At 49.8% G+C, this 16,813-nt stretch overlaps 1 protein-coding gene across 10 annotated transcripts in view; it reads right to left on the bottom strand.

The window, feature by feature from the left end:
* The window catches only part of ATXN1 (ataxin 1), a 419,543-nt gene that overhangs the window by 18,116 nt on the left and 384,614 nt on the right, over positions 1-16,813 (bottom strand). For 9 of the 10 annotated variants that reach the window (XM_036448062.2, XM_036448065.2, XM_036448059.2 and 6 more), the window contains one exon: positions 1,538-3,683. In XM_036448062.2, coding sequence (XP_036303955.1) covers positions 1,538-3,523 — 1,986 coding nt within the window. In that variant the 5' untranslated portion in view covers positions 3,524-3,683. The remainder of the gene's footprint in view (positions 1-1,537; positions 3,684-16,813) is intronic. The other variant, XM_036448068.2, reaches the window with a different exon arrangement.

Raw genomic sequence — 16,813 nt, forward strand, 5'->3', positions numbered from 1 at the left:
CATTAGCTAGTTTGTCTTTTTTTGTTTGTTTTATTTTCTATAGAGGTCCCAACTGCTCTGTTTCCCCGAAAATAAGACAGTGTCTTATATTAATTTTTTCTCCCAAAGTTGCGCTAGGTCTTATTTTCAGGGGATGTCTTATCTTTCCATGCGCTAGGTCTTATTTTCGGAGGATGTCTTATTTTCGGGGAAACACGGTATCAGCTAAGCCTTGACCCTTTTCCAACACACATCTGAAGGAGGTGCCGTCACATTGGAGAGTTTCAAAGTCCCTGATGGAAACATCCCCAGATAGTGGGTTCTACAGCCAGGAGAGTTCCCATGGGGGCCTGTCTGACTCAATCAACCTGGGCAGCGATGCTGCTGTTTGCTATAAGGGGCTGCAGAATGAATGCATCCGAGAGATTTAAGAGCCTGGAAAAGGGTAGACTGAAGTAGCCCAGGGAAATTATAGGAGAGTTGATCCCAGTTCTAGTTTTTAACCTGAGTCAGCTTGGCTGCACATGACTCTTGGGGTTCCTATTCACCCCAAGCCTTGCAGAGCACCTGGGAGAGCCCTGACTTCTTGGGTTATATGAACGCTGCCTGTTATTTTCTGTGTTCTGGTGCTCTGATATCCGGAGGCCTTGCTGACTCTGGCGGGATCGCCTCTCTGGGGTTAGCTAATTCCTACAGATAGCAATCAACTCTGCTGGGAGCATACCCCTCACATGCAAACCACCCAGCCACTTCCTCTGCAAGGCTCAGACTCCTGGCACTGCCCACCTGCCCCAGGCACCCCATAGCAGGTACTAGACAACTGGGAGAAGAGCCGACTATAAAATTATTCAAACCAGCCATTCCTACACCTACTCATCCTCTCACCCACTCCTCCCCACAGAAACCACAACCAGGTTGCTGCCCCCCTTTCTCCTCACTCCCTCTGCCTCCTGACTGAGCCTGGTGCTTCCCCGTGCTGCCCCGTGTGGCACGTCCCCTTTCGGGACCTGGGAGTATAAGAAACTATGTTTTCAATGGCCATTATCTCACCTCTTGGCCTTGCCACACGTGACCAAGAATAAAACCTGCATTTTAAAACACAGATGTTGGTGTGAGCTATGGTGGGTGACTCTGGGCATCTAATACCCTTACCTGGCCATCAGTGTCCCTTCCTGTTAGGGAAAGAGAGGCAGATGGGCCTCTAGAAGGGCCTTAACCCAGCCTTTCTCAGTCAGGTTCCCACCTGAACTCCAGAACAAAAACATAACTCGAGTGATGACTTCCTTAAGTTGTCCTGAGGTTGGGCCCTGACTAGCCTCATTCCAGGTGCAGGGAAGTGAGATCACTGCAAACAGCAGGTGTCTTGGGGACACCAGGGCTAATTCCCTTCGAGAATCTTAGAGAAGACTCAGAGACTGAAGTCTGGGTATAAACAAAAGCCTTTCCTTCTCCCCAGAGCACGGCCGAGTCTGCATCCCGGAAGACTCACTCATCTCGCCGGGAAGTGAGGAAGGTGTGTGGCGGGTGTGTCCCCGCCCGGGACCGGGGTGAACGTTACCTGTGCCCGGTGCTCCCCGACGGCGAACTGGATCACTGCGATGCCCGGGCTGTGGCTGTCCTCGATCCTCTCCACAGTGCTGGAGTCGATCTTCAGGTCGTTGCTGATCTCCGCGCTCTGAATGAAGTCCTCCGTCTTCAGGTCCTCCACCTTCTTCAGCTCCCCGTTGGCCAGCTGGATGATGGAGCCTTTCATGAAGTAGGGGGGCAGCGCCGGGGGCACGGCGGCCGGGGACGCCAGGGACTGCACCACGGGCAGGTGGATCTGGGCCTGCACCATGGCCGGGTAGGCAGCCTGGGTGACCAGGGCCTCGGGGGGGCCGAAGTTCTCGCTCTTGGGGAGGGCGGTGGAGACGAACGTGTGAGGCACTGCTGCAAACTGGGGCGACGACGTGGCTATTGCAGAGGCGGCCCCCGCGCCCTCCACGTCGGTGCCGCCCACCGGGATGAGCAGGGGCTGGGTGCCGGGGATGACCAGGTGCTGGGGCAGGCCGCCGGCGTAGGTGATGGCCTGCTGCTGGCCGCTCAGGTAGCCGATGACGGGCGGCTGGGTCCCTGCGTAGAAGGCGGTGGCCGGCAGCCCCACTGGGAGCGGCTCCGAGGCGCTGTGTGTGGTCTGAATGACCGTGTGGGGGGACAGCGTGGCCACAGCGGCGGCCTTCACGCCTTCGGGGCCCAGGGCCTGTTGGGGCGAGAGCGCGTAGGACCGGTGCCCCGGCTTCCCTAAATGCAGGCCGCTTTTGTCGTTGAGGGTGGAGGGGGAGGCCTCGCGGTGCGTGACCTGCTGCTGCTGCACGTCCAGGTCGGAGACGGGGGTGTTGCTGTTGGGCAGGACCATCACAGAGGCCCGGACCCCCGAGGAGTCCCGGCTCCCGTAGTCGGAGGGGCTGGGATGCATGACCACGTGCCTGGACTCGTAGGGGTGAGACGCCGACTTGCTGCCGGCCTTCCCCAAGCCCAGGTCGGCCGAGGTGGGGGGCCCGTAGCGCCGGCCCTTCTCCAGCTCCCCGTTGAGGATCTCCTTGGCCTGCATGGCCTGCTGCAGCCTGCTGCTCTCGGCGGCTTTCTTGGTGGCCTCCCGAGGAAGAAAGTGGCTGCCGGAGGAGTCGGTGTATTGCACTAGGACCTGGGGGGAGGGCCCCAGGGTGATGGCGTGTGGGATCATCGTCTGGTGGGGGTGGAGGTGGACGGGGATGGCCGGCGGGGAGGCCGTGCGCCCTGCTGCGTTGTGCGGGGAGCTGGCGATGTGGACATACTGGTTCTGTGGGGCGGGTGGTGGGGACCCCGGAGCCATGAGCCCTGGAGTCCTGCCCAAGTGCTGTTGCTGTTGCTGCTGCTGCTGCTGCTGCTGCTCAGCCTTGTGTCCCGAGGCGTGGCTCAGGCCACCCATGCTGGCCAGCAGGGTGGAATAGGCCTCCAGCTGGGAGCGCTGGGATGGAGTGGAGATGCCCCCGGTGGCAGAGGAGGCCACCGCGCTGGTGGCGGGGCTGGCCGTGGGGGAGATCAGCTGGGAGGGGATGAACCCCGCGTAGGGCCCGCCGTACTGGGAGGACCCGATGAACTGGAACGTGTGCGGCAGGTGCGCGTACTGCACGGGCGACACCGGGGTCCCGGACTGCGGGGGAGGGTACGCCGCGGGCAGCGTGGTGGCGGCCGGCACGGACCTGGGCGCGCTGGGCGGGGAGTAGTCCAGGCCCGCGGGCAGCGCTTTGTGTAAACCTATTCCCTGTTGTAAACCAAGCTCCGCCGAGGTCCCCGCCGCCGCCGCCGCCGCCGCCGCCGCCGCCGCCGCCGGGCCATGCCTTCCGCCCCCGTGGCCGTGGCCTCGGCCACCGAGGGTGCCCGGGAGCCATGCCACGCCCTCCGCCCGGTGGTTGTCGCTGGGCAGGACGGCGGCCGCCTTCTCCTCCGAAGGCCGGCTGGTGGCGGGGATCTCGCGCTTCTTGGGCGGCAGGCATTCGTTGCTCCGCTCTTGGTTGGATTTCATTTTTCGCCGTCCCCCCTCCACGGTGACTGCTTCACTGGCTGGCTGGCTCTGGTTTTAGTCTGATAAACGGAAAGTCACATTTGATTTCTGTAGGGGATCCAGGCTCTTCATGAGGAATCATCTCCCCGTGGGTGCGGTCCGCCAGCAGCAGCTCTGGAATCTGGGAGCAGGAAGAGGGAAAGGCAGAGAACGGGAAGGAAGGGAAAAGAAATCAAGACATCAGCACGGGAAAAGGACGTCCTCCCAAGACTAAGACGAGGCTTTGGCCTCATTGCGAATTCTGAAAACGTGATGCTAGCCCCGGCATTGACACAGTTAAAACAGTGGCCTCTGGTGGACAGCCTATCAGGAAGGCGATTAAGACATGGAGCAAGTCAAAAACCTTCAAGCAGAGGCCTTTTCATGAAGTTAACTCCCCTAAGGCATGTTTCTCAATACCCCCTCCTTTTTTTCTTATTAGAAGGTAGACTACGTGTTTCTTAAGTTTTCTTTTCAGAAATGCTGGTCCCATGCCTCGACTCTTCTTCACTTTGTTGGAAAATCAAAGGAAACTCACAGGGAGGATGACATAGTGAATGTCCCCTGGGCCCCGCCCTCTGAGCCAGGCCCTGGGAGGGGCGGGCTAGGAGTGAGAGCCTCACAGACTTTGCATGTTCTCTCTGAATCCCCGTCTATTGGAGCCACCACTCGAAGATGCCACCTGACTCTGGGTCCACCCTAACTTTGCAACAATTCTCTTTACAAGAATTCCCAGTACAGCCACTCATATGATAACAGAACACTAAAAGAAATCTGTGAGACAATTAAAAATGAGTATGGTTACAGTCTTTTAAAAATATATGATAATCATGCAGGTGTACTGAAGGCTTCTTTAGTGATGGGTACACACTTGCTTCATCCCTGAGTCTTTCGAAGTGGCCTTTGAATTTCCTTTTACACCCCCTCCCCTATTCTCCTTGGAGACAGCCAGCCTACCATTAACCCTGGAGGTGAAACTTCTTTCAGACCAATCAGAACCTGTGTGCTTACACTCAAACATACAAACAGTGCACCTGGAGCCTCTTCTTAGACACATATCTCAGTCTCCCAGTAAACACTGAATTCCAAGTCACCATGACTATGGACAAAGAGATGCCCGCTGGCAAGAGGCAAAACATTAATGGAAGCTACTGGAACCAGGCTGACAAGTGCTAGATATGTGCGCCCCCTACAGGCAGCAACTGCACACACGCACAATGTCACCATGCTATGACCTTGGGAAGCTGTGAAGTCCCCCTGGAGGAATCACGTGCCCTGGGGTTACAGTGGTCCTCCTACCCAGATACTCTTTTCTACACTCTGAATTAAAAAAAAAACACAAAAAACCATAATACGGCAGCAGCCATCAGCCTCTGATCCTTGTCTATCTGAAGCAATCGCCATATCCCTTTAAAAAAAATCTTTTCATATCCCTATCATTACACACTTTTCTCCGACAGCCCTCCGCTCCACTCCTAACACCAGCTTATTCCACATCTCCTATTCAGTTTACACTCCCCACTCTGGTCTGCAATTTTACTTTATTTTGCCAATGATTTAGTTGTCATTTTTGTTTTTGCTTAAATATCATTAACAAACATCATGATAAAAGTACAAATGGCATGAGACCAAGTCCCCCAACCACAATGACCCTGATCAGTTTATGTTGAAGGTAGAGGTTTAGGAATTTGGTGTCTCAACATCAAAGAGCATTTCAATTATAAGAGGGGTTCTCATAGGACAAAAGCACTTTAAAGACTAGGATAGAAACAAAACTAAAAAGACCTAAAATATTAATGCTGAAGAAATATCTGTGTAGAAAGAGTAATGTCAATTATTTACTCTCCTGACCTGCAGCCTTTTAAAGTCCCAGGTAACTGTGTTCTGCGTAGACTTCTCTTACAGAATGAGCTACGTAATTTACACCCAGTACTGGCACATCGATAAATGACAGTACTGTTTCGAAACAATGACAGAATAAAATTAAATTACAATACACCAAAAACAGTTGTCTCTTTTGGCTGCTTAAAAAGCACTGATAATGATCTTTCATCTATAGATTTCAAGTCACCATGAGCACGGGAACTGTAAGAGCTCTCATATTCCCATACCAGCTAGTAAAGTTATATAAGATAGATCTACTCAAAGCCCACCATTCCATACGCCCCCTGCTGGCTCTACAGTAGCACTGATCCAATAAGACCCCACAAGATTTCACTAAGGATGTTCATGCAAGTATTAATAGTATGTCAGAATCTGAAATGAGAACATTTGCATATAGTAGGGCCAGCCAGTAAGGTTAATTAGCCCAAGACAGCTTCAGGGAAGAAAAAGCAGCAGCAGAAAAGTCCTTTCAAAGCCAAGCAAAATGTCAAACACACTCAGAAATAGGTCCATTAGCAATGCAAATGTAAAATTGCCCATACAACTGAATGCACAGTATACAAAACTAGAAAACCCCTTTGAAGGTACGTTTTAAAGAACCCAGTTTGAAGAAGGATGCTGACTTGGTTCTCAGGAGTGCCCTGGCTTATTTACATTGCTTATTCAGACCTGGTCTTCTGCTAATGGACCACTGAGACTTGTCCTTGACAAGCTCATATATTTTCTTTTAAAAAGCTACCCATTGGTAACCATCATTTCCTGATGATGATGATGATGATGATGATAATAATAATAATAATGATAATGATAAAACCAAGAATATAAAAATAAAGACTGAACTGGAGCAAAAAGGGCCAGATTGATAAAAATCCAACCCATCCTCCTCCCACATTTGGAAGGACCATGCCTGCTATTACCAGTGCAGCTTGGAGGAGACGAGGATCTAGTTCTGGGGCTGTGCCCCTTTCCTGTGCCCCATCATCTCTCTGTAGTGTCAGTATCTCCTATCAGGGAGAAACTCTGTGAGCGCAGGGATTGTGTCTTGCTCTTTCATATATGTTTTTTTTTTTTTTTTTTTTTTTTTTTTACTGATTTCAGAGAGGAAGGGAGAAGGAGAGAGAGACAGAAACATCAATGATGAGGGAGAATCACAGACCGGCTGCCTCCTGCATGCCCCCCACTGGGTATGTGCTCTGACCAGAATTGAATCCCAGACCCTTCAGTCAACCGGTGGACACTGTCCACGGAGTCAAAGCTGCTAGGGCTGTGTCTTGCTCTTTGCAGTGAACCACTAGAGGGCGCCAGAGTATGCCACCATGTCCATGTCTCTGGGTGACAATTCAATGGATAGAAAAGAAGGAAGAGGTCAATGATGAAGTTAGAAAAGTCCAGTAGGGGAAAGGAAAGGAGACAGTAAAGGATAAGAAAGAAGAGAAGAAAAAGGGTGAGTGGGATTTCTGCTGTTAGGGTCTCTTTCCAGCTGCAGATAGACAAATGGCCTCTGTGTCCCCAATTGCCTCCTCAGGGCTGAAACTCAATGATTCAGCTGGGCCCCCAGGTGTTCGCCTCCGGATGTTCCCGCCACAATGGAAAGCTTTCTTTGCAACATGGAGCCACACAGGAGTCCATAAACACCAAGTTACAGAACCACGAACGCAGATCATACTGTTCAAACATTAGGAAGGCTAAAATGGAAGAGGGGGTTCAGAGATGAATTGACAGATTTGCTTAGGGTTTACTACAGACAGTTTACCTGGTAATCGCTATTCTGAGTACACTCATCTCCAGCATCTCTATGTCTATGTTTATATCTATCTCTCAATCAGTATTTTAAAATTTAGCTCAGTGGCCTAAGGCCTTGCCATTCCAAGGGTGGCCCTCAGACCAACAACACCAGCACCCCAGCAGCTTTAGAGATGCAGAACCTCAGGCCCCTCCCAGGCCTCCTGATTCAGAATCTGCATTTTAACACGATCCCCGATGATTCACAGGCACAGCGAGGTTTCAGAAAGTCAGTATAAGAATAAGTGTTCTGTTCAGAAACTCCCAAGCATAGCAAACCTCTCAGCCTCTTTCCCTTGGAGCAGGCACTGGGAACCTGGACCAGAGCTGCACATAAACAGAACTGATGGCGTTAGCAGATAAGCAGCTAACATGGAGGTAAGATGCAGCTGTTTCCTTTGGTGTCTCCTAGACCAAGACTGTTCTAAATAACAGACGTTCCTTTTCTTCTGTCTTCAAGAAGTAAAGGAAAACACACTCTAAAAGGGCTATTTTCATACATTTTGTACAGGACTCGATCTGCTCCAGGAAGAATAACAAACTTTAACAATGACACATATCTTTGCTCTAATACAAAATGGTTTCCTCTATGACCACAGATTTAGACTGTTTCAGAAATGATTAAAAACACACAAAAAACCCAGGATGCCTCTGTACTGAGAGATGTGGGAATGTATCTCCATGGACTCCTAGTCCTATAAACAACCACCACACTCCCTGAGTGGAAGATGCTCCTAGAACCGGACACACACACAGAGTCCTAAAAATGCATTCCGAGGTCATGGCAATGAACTGGGCTGCACGCCTAGCACACCCAGCCCCGAGAGTGTGAACCCCACGCCTTTCTGGCATGTGTGTCTGTGCAGAACAGAGGCATGACTGCAGTTTTAAAGAGGAAGGAACATAGACTGCTGAGCCTGTGACTGTTCTGGAAAAACCATCTGACCATGTAGGAGACAGAACACTGGGGCCTGGTGGGAGAGGTCACTGGGACGTGGCGAGGATTCTCTAATTCCGGGCATGCTCATCTCCTTTCTGCTTCATTTTATTGCTGAGCTGGAAGAAGGCACTTCATTAAAATATTAAATATTAAAAACTGGCCCTACCCTGACATCCTTGGGGTCTTCTCGGATGGAGAAAGGTGGAGTGGATGAGAGCATTAATTAGATACCTTCACGGTTACTGAACAGCATGCCCAAAAGGAAGTGGATCACACATTCATTCATCATTTGCTTTGCCTCTGATGTGTACAGTGGACCTTAATTTTTCAATGCCAGCATGGAGCCAATGGTATGCCAGGACTCTATTTTTAGGTCTATTCTGTTTAACGTTTTATTAGTGCTTTGGCTATCATATTCAGAGGTAACAGAAGGCTGGAAGAGAAGCTTAATGTATTATTGCAATTAATATTCAAATATTAACTCAGAACCTGGAAGTGATGGCACAAAACCAAGAAATTTAAGATTAATGAGAGTAAATGTAAATACCTGCCTGTGGTTTCAACAGCTCAATTAGCTTAGCGGCACAGCTGGAGAGAATGGCTGGCTTGAGAATGGTTCAAATGAAAGAGCCTAGGGATTTTCTGCTGGACCATACGTTCAATGCAAACCAACAGTTTGGTGTGCTGCTTAATAACTTGGAGTAATTATAAGCTTCATAAAAAAGGAACCCGAAAGCACAGTGTTTTAAGAATAAGGGAATAAATACTGTAACAGTACACGGCATCGGCAAAGTCACAGAGCACCGAGGCACTAGCCCAAAACTTATTTACCTGCTGGTTGCCCTCTGTGCCCTCCAGCCACATCTCTTCCTTTCTCCCACTCCCATCCCCTGCCCCTGGTAACCACCATTCTTCTCTGTTCTTACAAGTTCAGTTGTTTTAGATTCCATGTCTAAGTGATATCCATATCACTCTTCCTTCTTTGATTTATCTCACTTGGCATAATGCCAACTCTTCCATTGTTTTAAGCTACCAAATTTGAGGTAATTTGTTACGACAGTCCTAGGAAACACACACAAATAGCTTCCATATATTGATCATCTATTATATGCCAATTTATTTATTTATCCGAATCCAATGATATATTCCTATTGATTTTTAGAGAGAGAGAAATTTTTAGAGAGGGAGGATAGGGGAGAGGGAGGAAGACAGACAGAGACAAACAGACATGGATGTGAAAGGGAAACATCGATTGGGTGCCTCCCATACGTGCCCCAACTGGAGATCAAACCCATAACCTAGTTATGTGCCCTGACAGGGAATCAAACCTGCCTGCCATCTTTATGGTGTACGGAATGATGCTTCAACCAACCAAGCCACCTGGCCAGGGCACCAATAAACATTTATAAACATCTCATTTATAAAGCGGGCCACGGGGACACCGGGCATGTTGTGAGCGGGTTTTGCCACCAGTGGAAGCACAAGGATATCTGTCATGTTTATCTACTTACAAACATCTCATTTACTCTCACAACAAACTCATGAGGGTTATATTTTTACCTCCAGTTTGCAGATGGGGACCCTGAGGCTTGGCCAAGTCCTGGCAGTCAGAGGGAGGACAGAGCTGGGTGTCTTGTTCTACCCAACCAGGCCCCAGAGCAGACTGAGGTACTGGGACGCACTGTGGTGATGGCAGCGTAAGAGCACATGTTCTTTCTTTTCTCATGTATACATGGGGCAGGATGCTGAGGGTAAGAGGGGCTGATGAGGTCCAGGGAACCCGCACCCACCACAACAGCACTAACCCTGGGCTGGAGCTGGTGTGCATCCCTTGTTACAGGCTGGGCTGGCTGAGGGAGAAAGATCAGAATCTTTTGACTTCACTGGCAAGTGAACTGGGATCCCCAGCACCCCCAGCCCCAAGCTCAATGCCACCTGCCCAACTGGGATCCAGGTCACGGCAGAGCAGAGACCACAGGGAGAACCACCTGCATGGTCAGACGTGGAGAACTGTGGACATTCACATGCTGTCTACACAAACGCTCTCCCTCTGGCATCACAAAAAACAAGTTCAAGGGTGCACACAGGCGCAGCAGCAATGAATACCTCACAGAGCTTTCTTTTTTATATAAAAATACATTTGTATTGATTTCAGAGAGGAAGGGAGGAGAGAGATGGAAATGATGAGAAGAAACCATCGACCGGCTGCCTCCTGCACCCTTCCCGCACTGGATCAAGCCCTACAATCTGGGCATGTGTCCTGACCGGGAAGTGACCTCTTGGTTCCTAGGTCGATACTCAACCATTGAGCCATGCCAGCCAAATGGGGGCTTTCTTCTGAGGCAGGGCCTTGTTGGGGAGGTGGGATTTCAGTGGGAAGAGCAGGAGAAAACAGACCCCACTCTATGTTGTTATCGATAGCACCATAAATAGTACTTTTTTTCAGTATTCATTTCAGGCATGAATACAACAACTAAACAATACAATGGTTAACAAATGTAAATCCATCTGTATGAATACAGCCTCATTTGGGTGCTCTCTACTCCACATGGCTCTGAGTTCAGTGCACCAAATAGACTTGGCCTCCCTGCAGATTGAAGGACCTCAGGGGGGTGCTGTAGGGGAACCTGCAGGTGCACAGCTGTGCTGGCGTTGTCTGTCTGTCTACTGAACTCCACCTGGCATAGCACTACCCTGCCATCTCCCTCTCCCTCAACGGGCTTCGCTATTGGCTGCCGTCAGCCCAAGGGGACAGCTCTCCTAAAGCCTTGGGTGGAGCTGCTCTTGGATTCTCAGCCTCTGCCATTACCTTTCCCAGTCAACACGATGACGGGGACACTGGATGTGTTGTGAGCGGGTTATGCCACCCGTGGAAGCACAAGGACATCTGTCCTGCAGGCGGAGTCCACTGCATGGAGACATGGCACATGTCTGTGTGCATGGGACAGGCGTGCAGGTGGGGCATTAAAGGGGAGAAAGGAGGGTCGAGGCCGGCAGCAGGGCCAGGCTAATCCAGGAATCTGGTCGCCCGTGGGGAATGTCGCAGCCACGTCTGAGTAGCCATTGTCCCCTGGCAGCCAGCCCGAGCCGGAATTCCTGGAAAGGCTCAAGACGGAAAAATCATCACTTGGAGGGATAACCATGTGATTGAAACAGGTCCCAAATGAACTGTCCAACAGAGGCTGAGTTTGAGGTTTTCAGAAAAGTGGGAAATGCTTTCTGTCAAGACCTTCCCTAGTTTGATACAAGAGCAAAGGCCTTTTTGCTTGAAAGTGGCAAGCGAGCTGGACCAGTACCCAGGACGCCCACCTGTTTATCCTCCACGCACCTGGCCAGGCCCAGTTCCAAGCACTCAGTGTGCAGTGTCCCCACCCCTCAGCACAGTGACTGGTCTCCGGCAGAGGCAGATGGCCCCACTGGTCTCCCCGCTCCGGCAGGCACAACCAGGGGCAGAGAACTGGCCATACTCACAGTTAGGATTGGGGTGGGGAGGACAGAGATCTGTCCTTAACTTTCAAAGTAATGTCCTCAGCACTCACTACAGAATTCAGCAAGCATTCATATCCATTGGCATATTTGAAATATTAAGATAAAACATTAATATTATCATCGATTCTGACAGGAAGGTAACATATTATTATTACAATTATTACTAACTGAAGGCCCAGTGCATGAATTTGTGCACCCATCTGGTCCCTCAGTCTGGCCTGCGGGATCAGGCTGAAACGGGCTCTGTGACATCTCCTGAGGGGTCCAGGGTTGTGAGAAAGTGCAGGCCAGGCTGAGGGACTCCACCAGTGTACAATTGGGGCCAAGGAGGGACAAGGGAGGTTGGCCAGCCAGGGAGGGGCTGCAGGAGGGCTCAAGGGCATGTCTGGTCTGTCTCCCTCAGTCCTGATCGGCTGGACCCCAGCAGCAAGCTTAACTATCAACTGGAGCATCTGCCCCCTGGTGGTCAGTGCACATCATAGCAACTGGTCGACTGTCTTCCCCCTGGTGGTCAGTGCACATCATAGCAAGTGGTTGGGTGGCCTTAGCATATCATTAGCATATTATGCTTTGATTGGTTGAATGGCCGACCGGACACCTAGCATACTAGGCTTTTACTATATAGGATAAGAAGGAGACCACAGAAAGCAAAAAGAATAGGCTGAGGAGTCTGAAAACCTGGTTTTACCCCTAACTGCATATGTACTTTTTAATGTAATTTTTATTGATTCAAAATTGAACATGCATCCCATATAGGAAGGCAAGTATTTCAAAAGTGTTTAATCTGTGCCTATAAAATGTGTGTGTGTGTGTGTGTGTGTGTGTGGAAATCAATCAGCACGGTGCTGATGCAGTAGATGGCAGTGATCACAACTGCACCTCAGCAAGTGCTTTCTGGTGCCTCCCGTTCTCACCCACCTTACTGTGCTGACCTCTCCTGGTTCCATGGCCAATCAATACAGGACTCCCAACTACCAATCCTTTCAAGCAGCTGGGTTCCCCCCATACCTGTGATTTACATAGAAAAGGAAGTTAGGGATGTTTGAGAATTTATTTTCTTTCTTCAGCCAAACGATGGCATTATATTTATAATAGTTTCCAATGCACAGGCCCCTATTCACACCAAGAAGCGTGCAAGCAACTCAACATATACAAACAGAATGAAGAAAAAGGCCAGAGGTAAACGTAAGCCTGGCATTTCTCGGTGAGAATTAAGTGTGATGGCTCCCTGTTCCACTCTGCCTGCTTTTCTGCAATACTTCTTGGATGAGTAATTCCCAAAAGGCACGGTGAGGAAATGTAGACTTCTTTCCACAACCCACCGGAAGGCTGCCAGCTGTCTGCTCACACATGCTCTCCTGTGCTTGGCTACAACCACCCAGCACTGGCAGGAGGCTGAGTCTGTTCTAAGGCCACCAGGGGCTGGGTCTCTGAGAGATTGGGTGGCCCAAGTTTATGAATGTAAAACATCTCCACCCAGTTAGAGAAATGCCTCCTGGAACTGAGGCGCTCTGAGAGGGTCTTAGAGCTCTCATTGCCCCATGTGGCTGGAAAGGAAAGCCGAGGCCCGTGAGTCATCACATTCCTGCAGGGCTGGCACGTCAGCCTGCCTTCGGTGGTAGGCAGTCTTCCCTTCTCTGGGACACTGCACACCTTTTTAATGCCTTGGACCACCACGGCCCCAAGACCTCCTGAGACCCACCTCCCCAAAGGGAAGCAGATTGACAGAAGTCACTGAGCTTTTTCTCTGTGCAGGCCACGGAGGTGTTTTACATGCCAGTGGCAATCTGTGGATGATCGTCCTTTTGTAAAGACAGGGATACTGAGGCACAGGGTGCAAGTGGCCAAAATAAAATGAAAAATCTTCGTTTGTCTGTGTAAACAACCTGGGTTCCAATTCTTAGATTAGGCAGTGAACCTGCTGGTGTGAAGAATTAATTATGGTGGCCAGTGTGGGTCAGTTGGTTGAGCATTGTTCTCTATGTGGAAAGGTCACTTATTTGATTCCCAGTAAGTAAGGGCACATGCCCTGGTTGTGGCTCCATCCCTGTTTGGGGTGCATGTGGGAGGCTGCTGATTGATGTTTCTCTCTGTCATCTTCTCTTTCTCTCAAAATCAATAAAAACATATATATATATATATATATATATAGATATATATATATCTATATATATCTATATATATATATATATATATTTTTATTTTATTTTATTTTTTTTAAAGGACTAACCTTAGCCAAGCAGAGGTCTAGCCTTTTCCCGAGGATGATGTCCAGGCCTCTGGAGTGGCCTGCCCCTATTAGTGTGTCTGTTTGCCTGCGGGCTTTGGACACCAGTCTAACAAAGCAACTTATGATGAGGCTCTGGCCACGTGGTATCAGTTCCAATCTCTGAGGTGCTAATGAGCTAATGACTAGAGATATTTGCCTAACCTCCAGGAAGGGATGGGGACAAAAGATCAGCCACATGGCAGTCTGACTGAGCTCCAATAAAAACACTGGACCCCAAGGCTCAGGTGAGTTCCCCTGGTTGGCAGTACTCCCTGCGTACCGTCACACACTGTGGCCAGGCCTCCAAGGAGGGAATGCCTGGAAGCCCCCAGTTTGGACCCCTCCGGGCCTTTGCCCTCCATGCCGGTTTCCCTGGCTAATTTTAACCCTATCTTTTCTCTATAGTAAATTGTAACCAACCGCATAACAGCGTTCAGTGAGTTATCCATTATGAGGGTAGTTTGGGGAACCCTCCAAACTTGTAGTTAGTGTCAGAAATTGAGAGCAGTCTTGTGGAACTATTCTTCCTAACTTTACTAGAGGCTCGGTGTATGAATTCGTGCACCAGTGGGGTCCCTTGGCCTGGCCTGTGGGATTAGGCCAAAACTGGCTCTCGGACATCCCTGAGGGGTCCCGAATTGTGAGAGGGCACAGGCCTGTGAGAGTCGGCCTGCTCCCCATGGCTGGACTCCAGGCTCCGGTAAGCCTTTACAGCGGAATGCACTTCCTCACGTTACAATGGGGACTGTGAGCAATAAAAAGCTAAGAAGCATCACTTTAAGGTGCTGCCCAAAGCCCTAAGCTCTCTATCCTTCTATTACTTGCTCAAGACAGAAGGCTGGTTGTCTATATCTTCTCCCTGTACTGGACCTCCAGGTCATGTGACTAGACCCCCAGGTGATGTCAGTCCCGCCCTCTAAATCAGGGGCCCACAGACTTAGGAGAAGGGCCACCCAATAAATGTGTCCAGCCTTACAGGCCAGGCGGTTTCTGCCATGACTCTTCAACCCTGCCAGTGCTGTGTGAAAGCATCACAGATAACAGGTAGACTAGTGGGTGCGGCTGTGTACTGTTCCAGCCCTCAAACACATCAGCTCAAGCCCTTAGGGTGTGTGTATACCCTGGGCTCTGTCTGAACACTTTCCCCTCTAGCTGCCTTTTTGCCTGTTTTCTGATCCTGTGGTTCTCATACCTAGAGTTCCCAGATGATGCAGATGCTGCTGGTCTGGGACCAAGCTCTCTCTCAAGTCTCTCTTTAGATGTCACTTACTTGGGGTTCTCCCCACCCCACCTCTCACCTCTGTGCCTCTTCTTTGTGCTCCTTATCATTCTGCTCTATCCTATCATCCACACACTGTCCCACAGCTCCACTATCCTTCTGGTCCTCCCCCAGGCTGCCAATGACACTCCCTCCATGCCTCTGCCCACAGTGGGGCCCTGAAGCTTGGCTAAGCCACTTAAGACCACTGCAATCTTGCTCATCCTTTCGTCTTCTGAAGCTTACACAGCCACCATAATCTATTACTTCACTGCGCCTGCTGTACTTTTTACTTGTTTTCACGTGGTGTCTTCTTCATTATATTTTAAACTCCCTGAGATGACTATAGACTGAAATTTTATAGTCCTTTCAGATACTAGGGCTGTGGTCCTTTGTCGGTCACTGCCTCATCCCTCTCACCCGTGACAGTCTATAACAGTTACGTCTTTCTTGGAAGTTGGCGACCAAAAGGCAAAGGGTTTCTGGATCTTCTTTTGCCTTTTTTTTGATGTAATGATACAGTGTTGGATAAAGAAACGGAAGTCGAGGGTCATAAAACACTGTGTATTTGAAAAGCATCTGCATTTAGAGATTCCATTTCTAACACAAATTCTCATGTGAGATTATTAGCCCCAGATGCTCCTGCAGCAGGAAGTCTAAGTTCACATGTGAGATGTTGTTAAGATGTGCATTGTACGGGGAGGGTTCTAAGAACCCACATCTCCTTATCCAAAACTATGTCCAGATTGTCCTTACATCAATCCCAAGGAAGCGCTTCTGGTAGACTTTGGATTTACTGGAAGGAATGTGTATTTCCAAAGATAACAATTTTATTGAAACCAGCCTACATCAAGCGTGGAAAGGACAGGAAGACCAGCTGTAAAAATCAGCCAAGATAAGAATTCTCTATGAAAAAAAAAAAATGTTTGTTTTATAATTAGGGGTATGACTCATACTCAGTGAATCGGATGGCTGAATTCTGACCCTCAAAAGATGAATGGCTCCCTTTGAAAAGCTGAACAAGTGGGAAGCCTACTTTCCAGCTCCATGTATTTCAGAGAGGCTGCTTCGTGCCGCCCAAGACGCCCTGTGCCGTTTCCAATCACCAGCAAAAGGGACAATGGGATGACTCCCTACCTAAGGCCGTTTTCAATCAGAAAGCTGAGTAATTACCGCAGCCCCTCCTGGGCTCGCAGGAGGCCCTGCACGGCACGAAGTCAGTGGGGCGTGGAGGAGGCTGAACGAGCTGCCAGGAACCCTCCAGAATCTGGCTGCCAAACTGCTCCTCCTCCCCCTGGCTCAGCATCATTAACGTAATCAGGTATTCACTCAATAAAAAAAAAAAGATTCGCGTTCCCCCTGGAAGAATGCCAGATCCCTCTGAACCAGGCGCACTGTCAAATCAACCGCATTCAGCAGGAGCCGTCAGGGCAGTTTACACTCTTTTACTTAATTCAGGGTCTGGCAAGAAGGGAAACCCCTCTATGCGGTACTTCTGGGACATTCAGTAAAGAGAGAGGTTGTAATGAGAAGGTGGTCAGAGAGGAAAAATGCTTCGCCTGCCCTTTGCAGTTAGAAACCCACCACGCTTCCCACCAGCGTTCTTACTGCGGGCCAATTGCACCTGGTTGACTTTGGTGTCACGGAAAC

This window comes from Pipistrellus kuhlii, unplaced genomic scaffold (genome assembly GCF_014108245.1).
Source record: "Pipistrellus kuhlii isolate mPipKuh1 unplaced genomic scaffold, mPipKuh1.p scaffold_m20_p_2, whole genome shotgun sequence".
NCBI lineage: Eukaryota > Metazoa > Chordata > Mammalia > Chiroptera > Vespertilionidae > Pipistrellus > Pipistrellus kuhlii.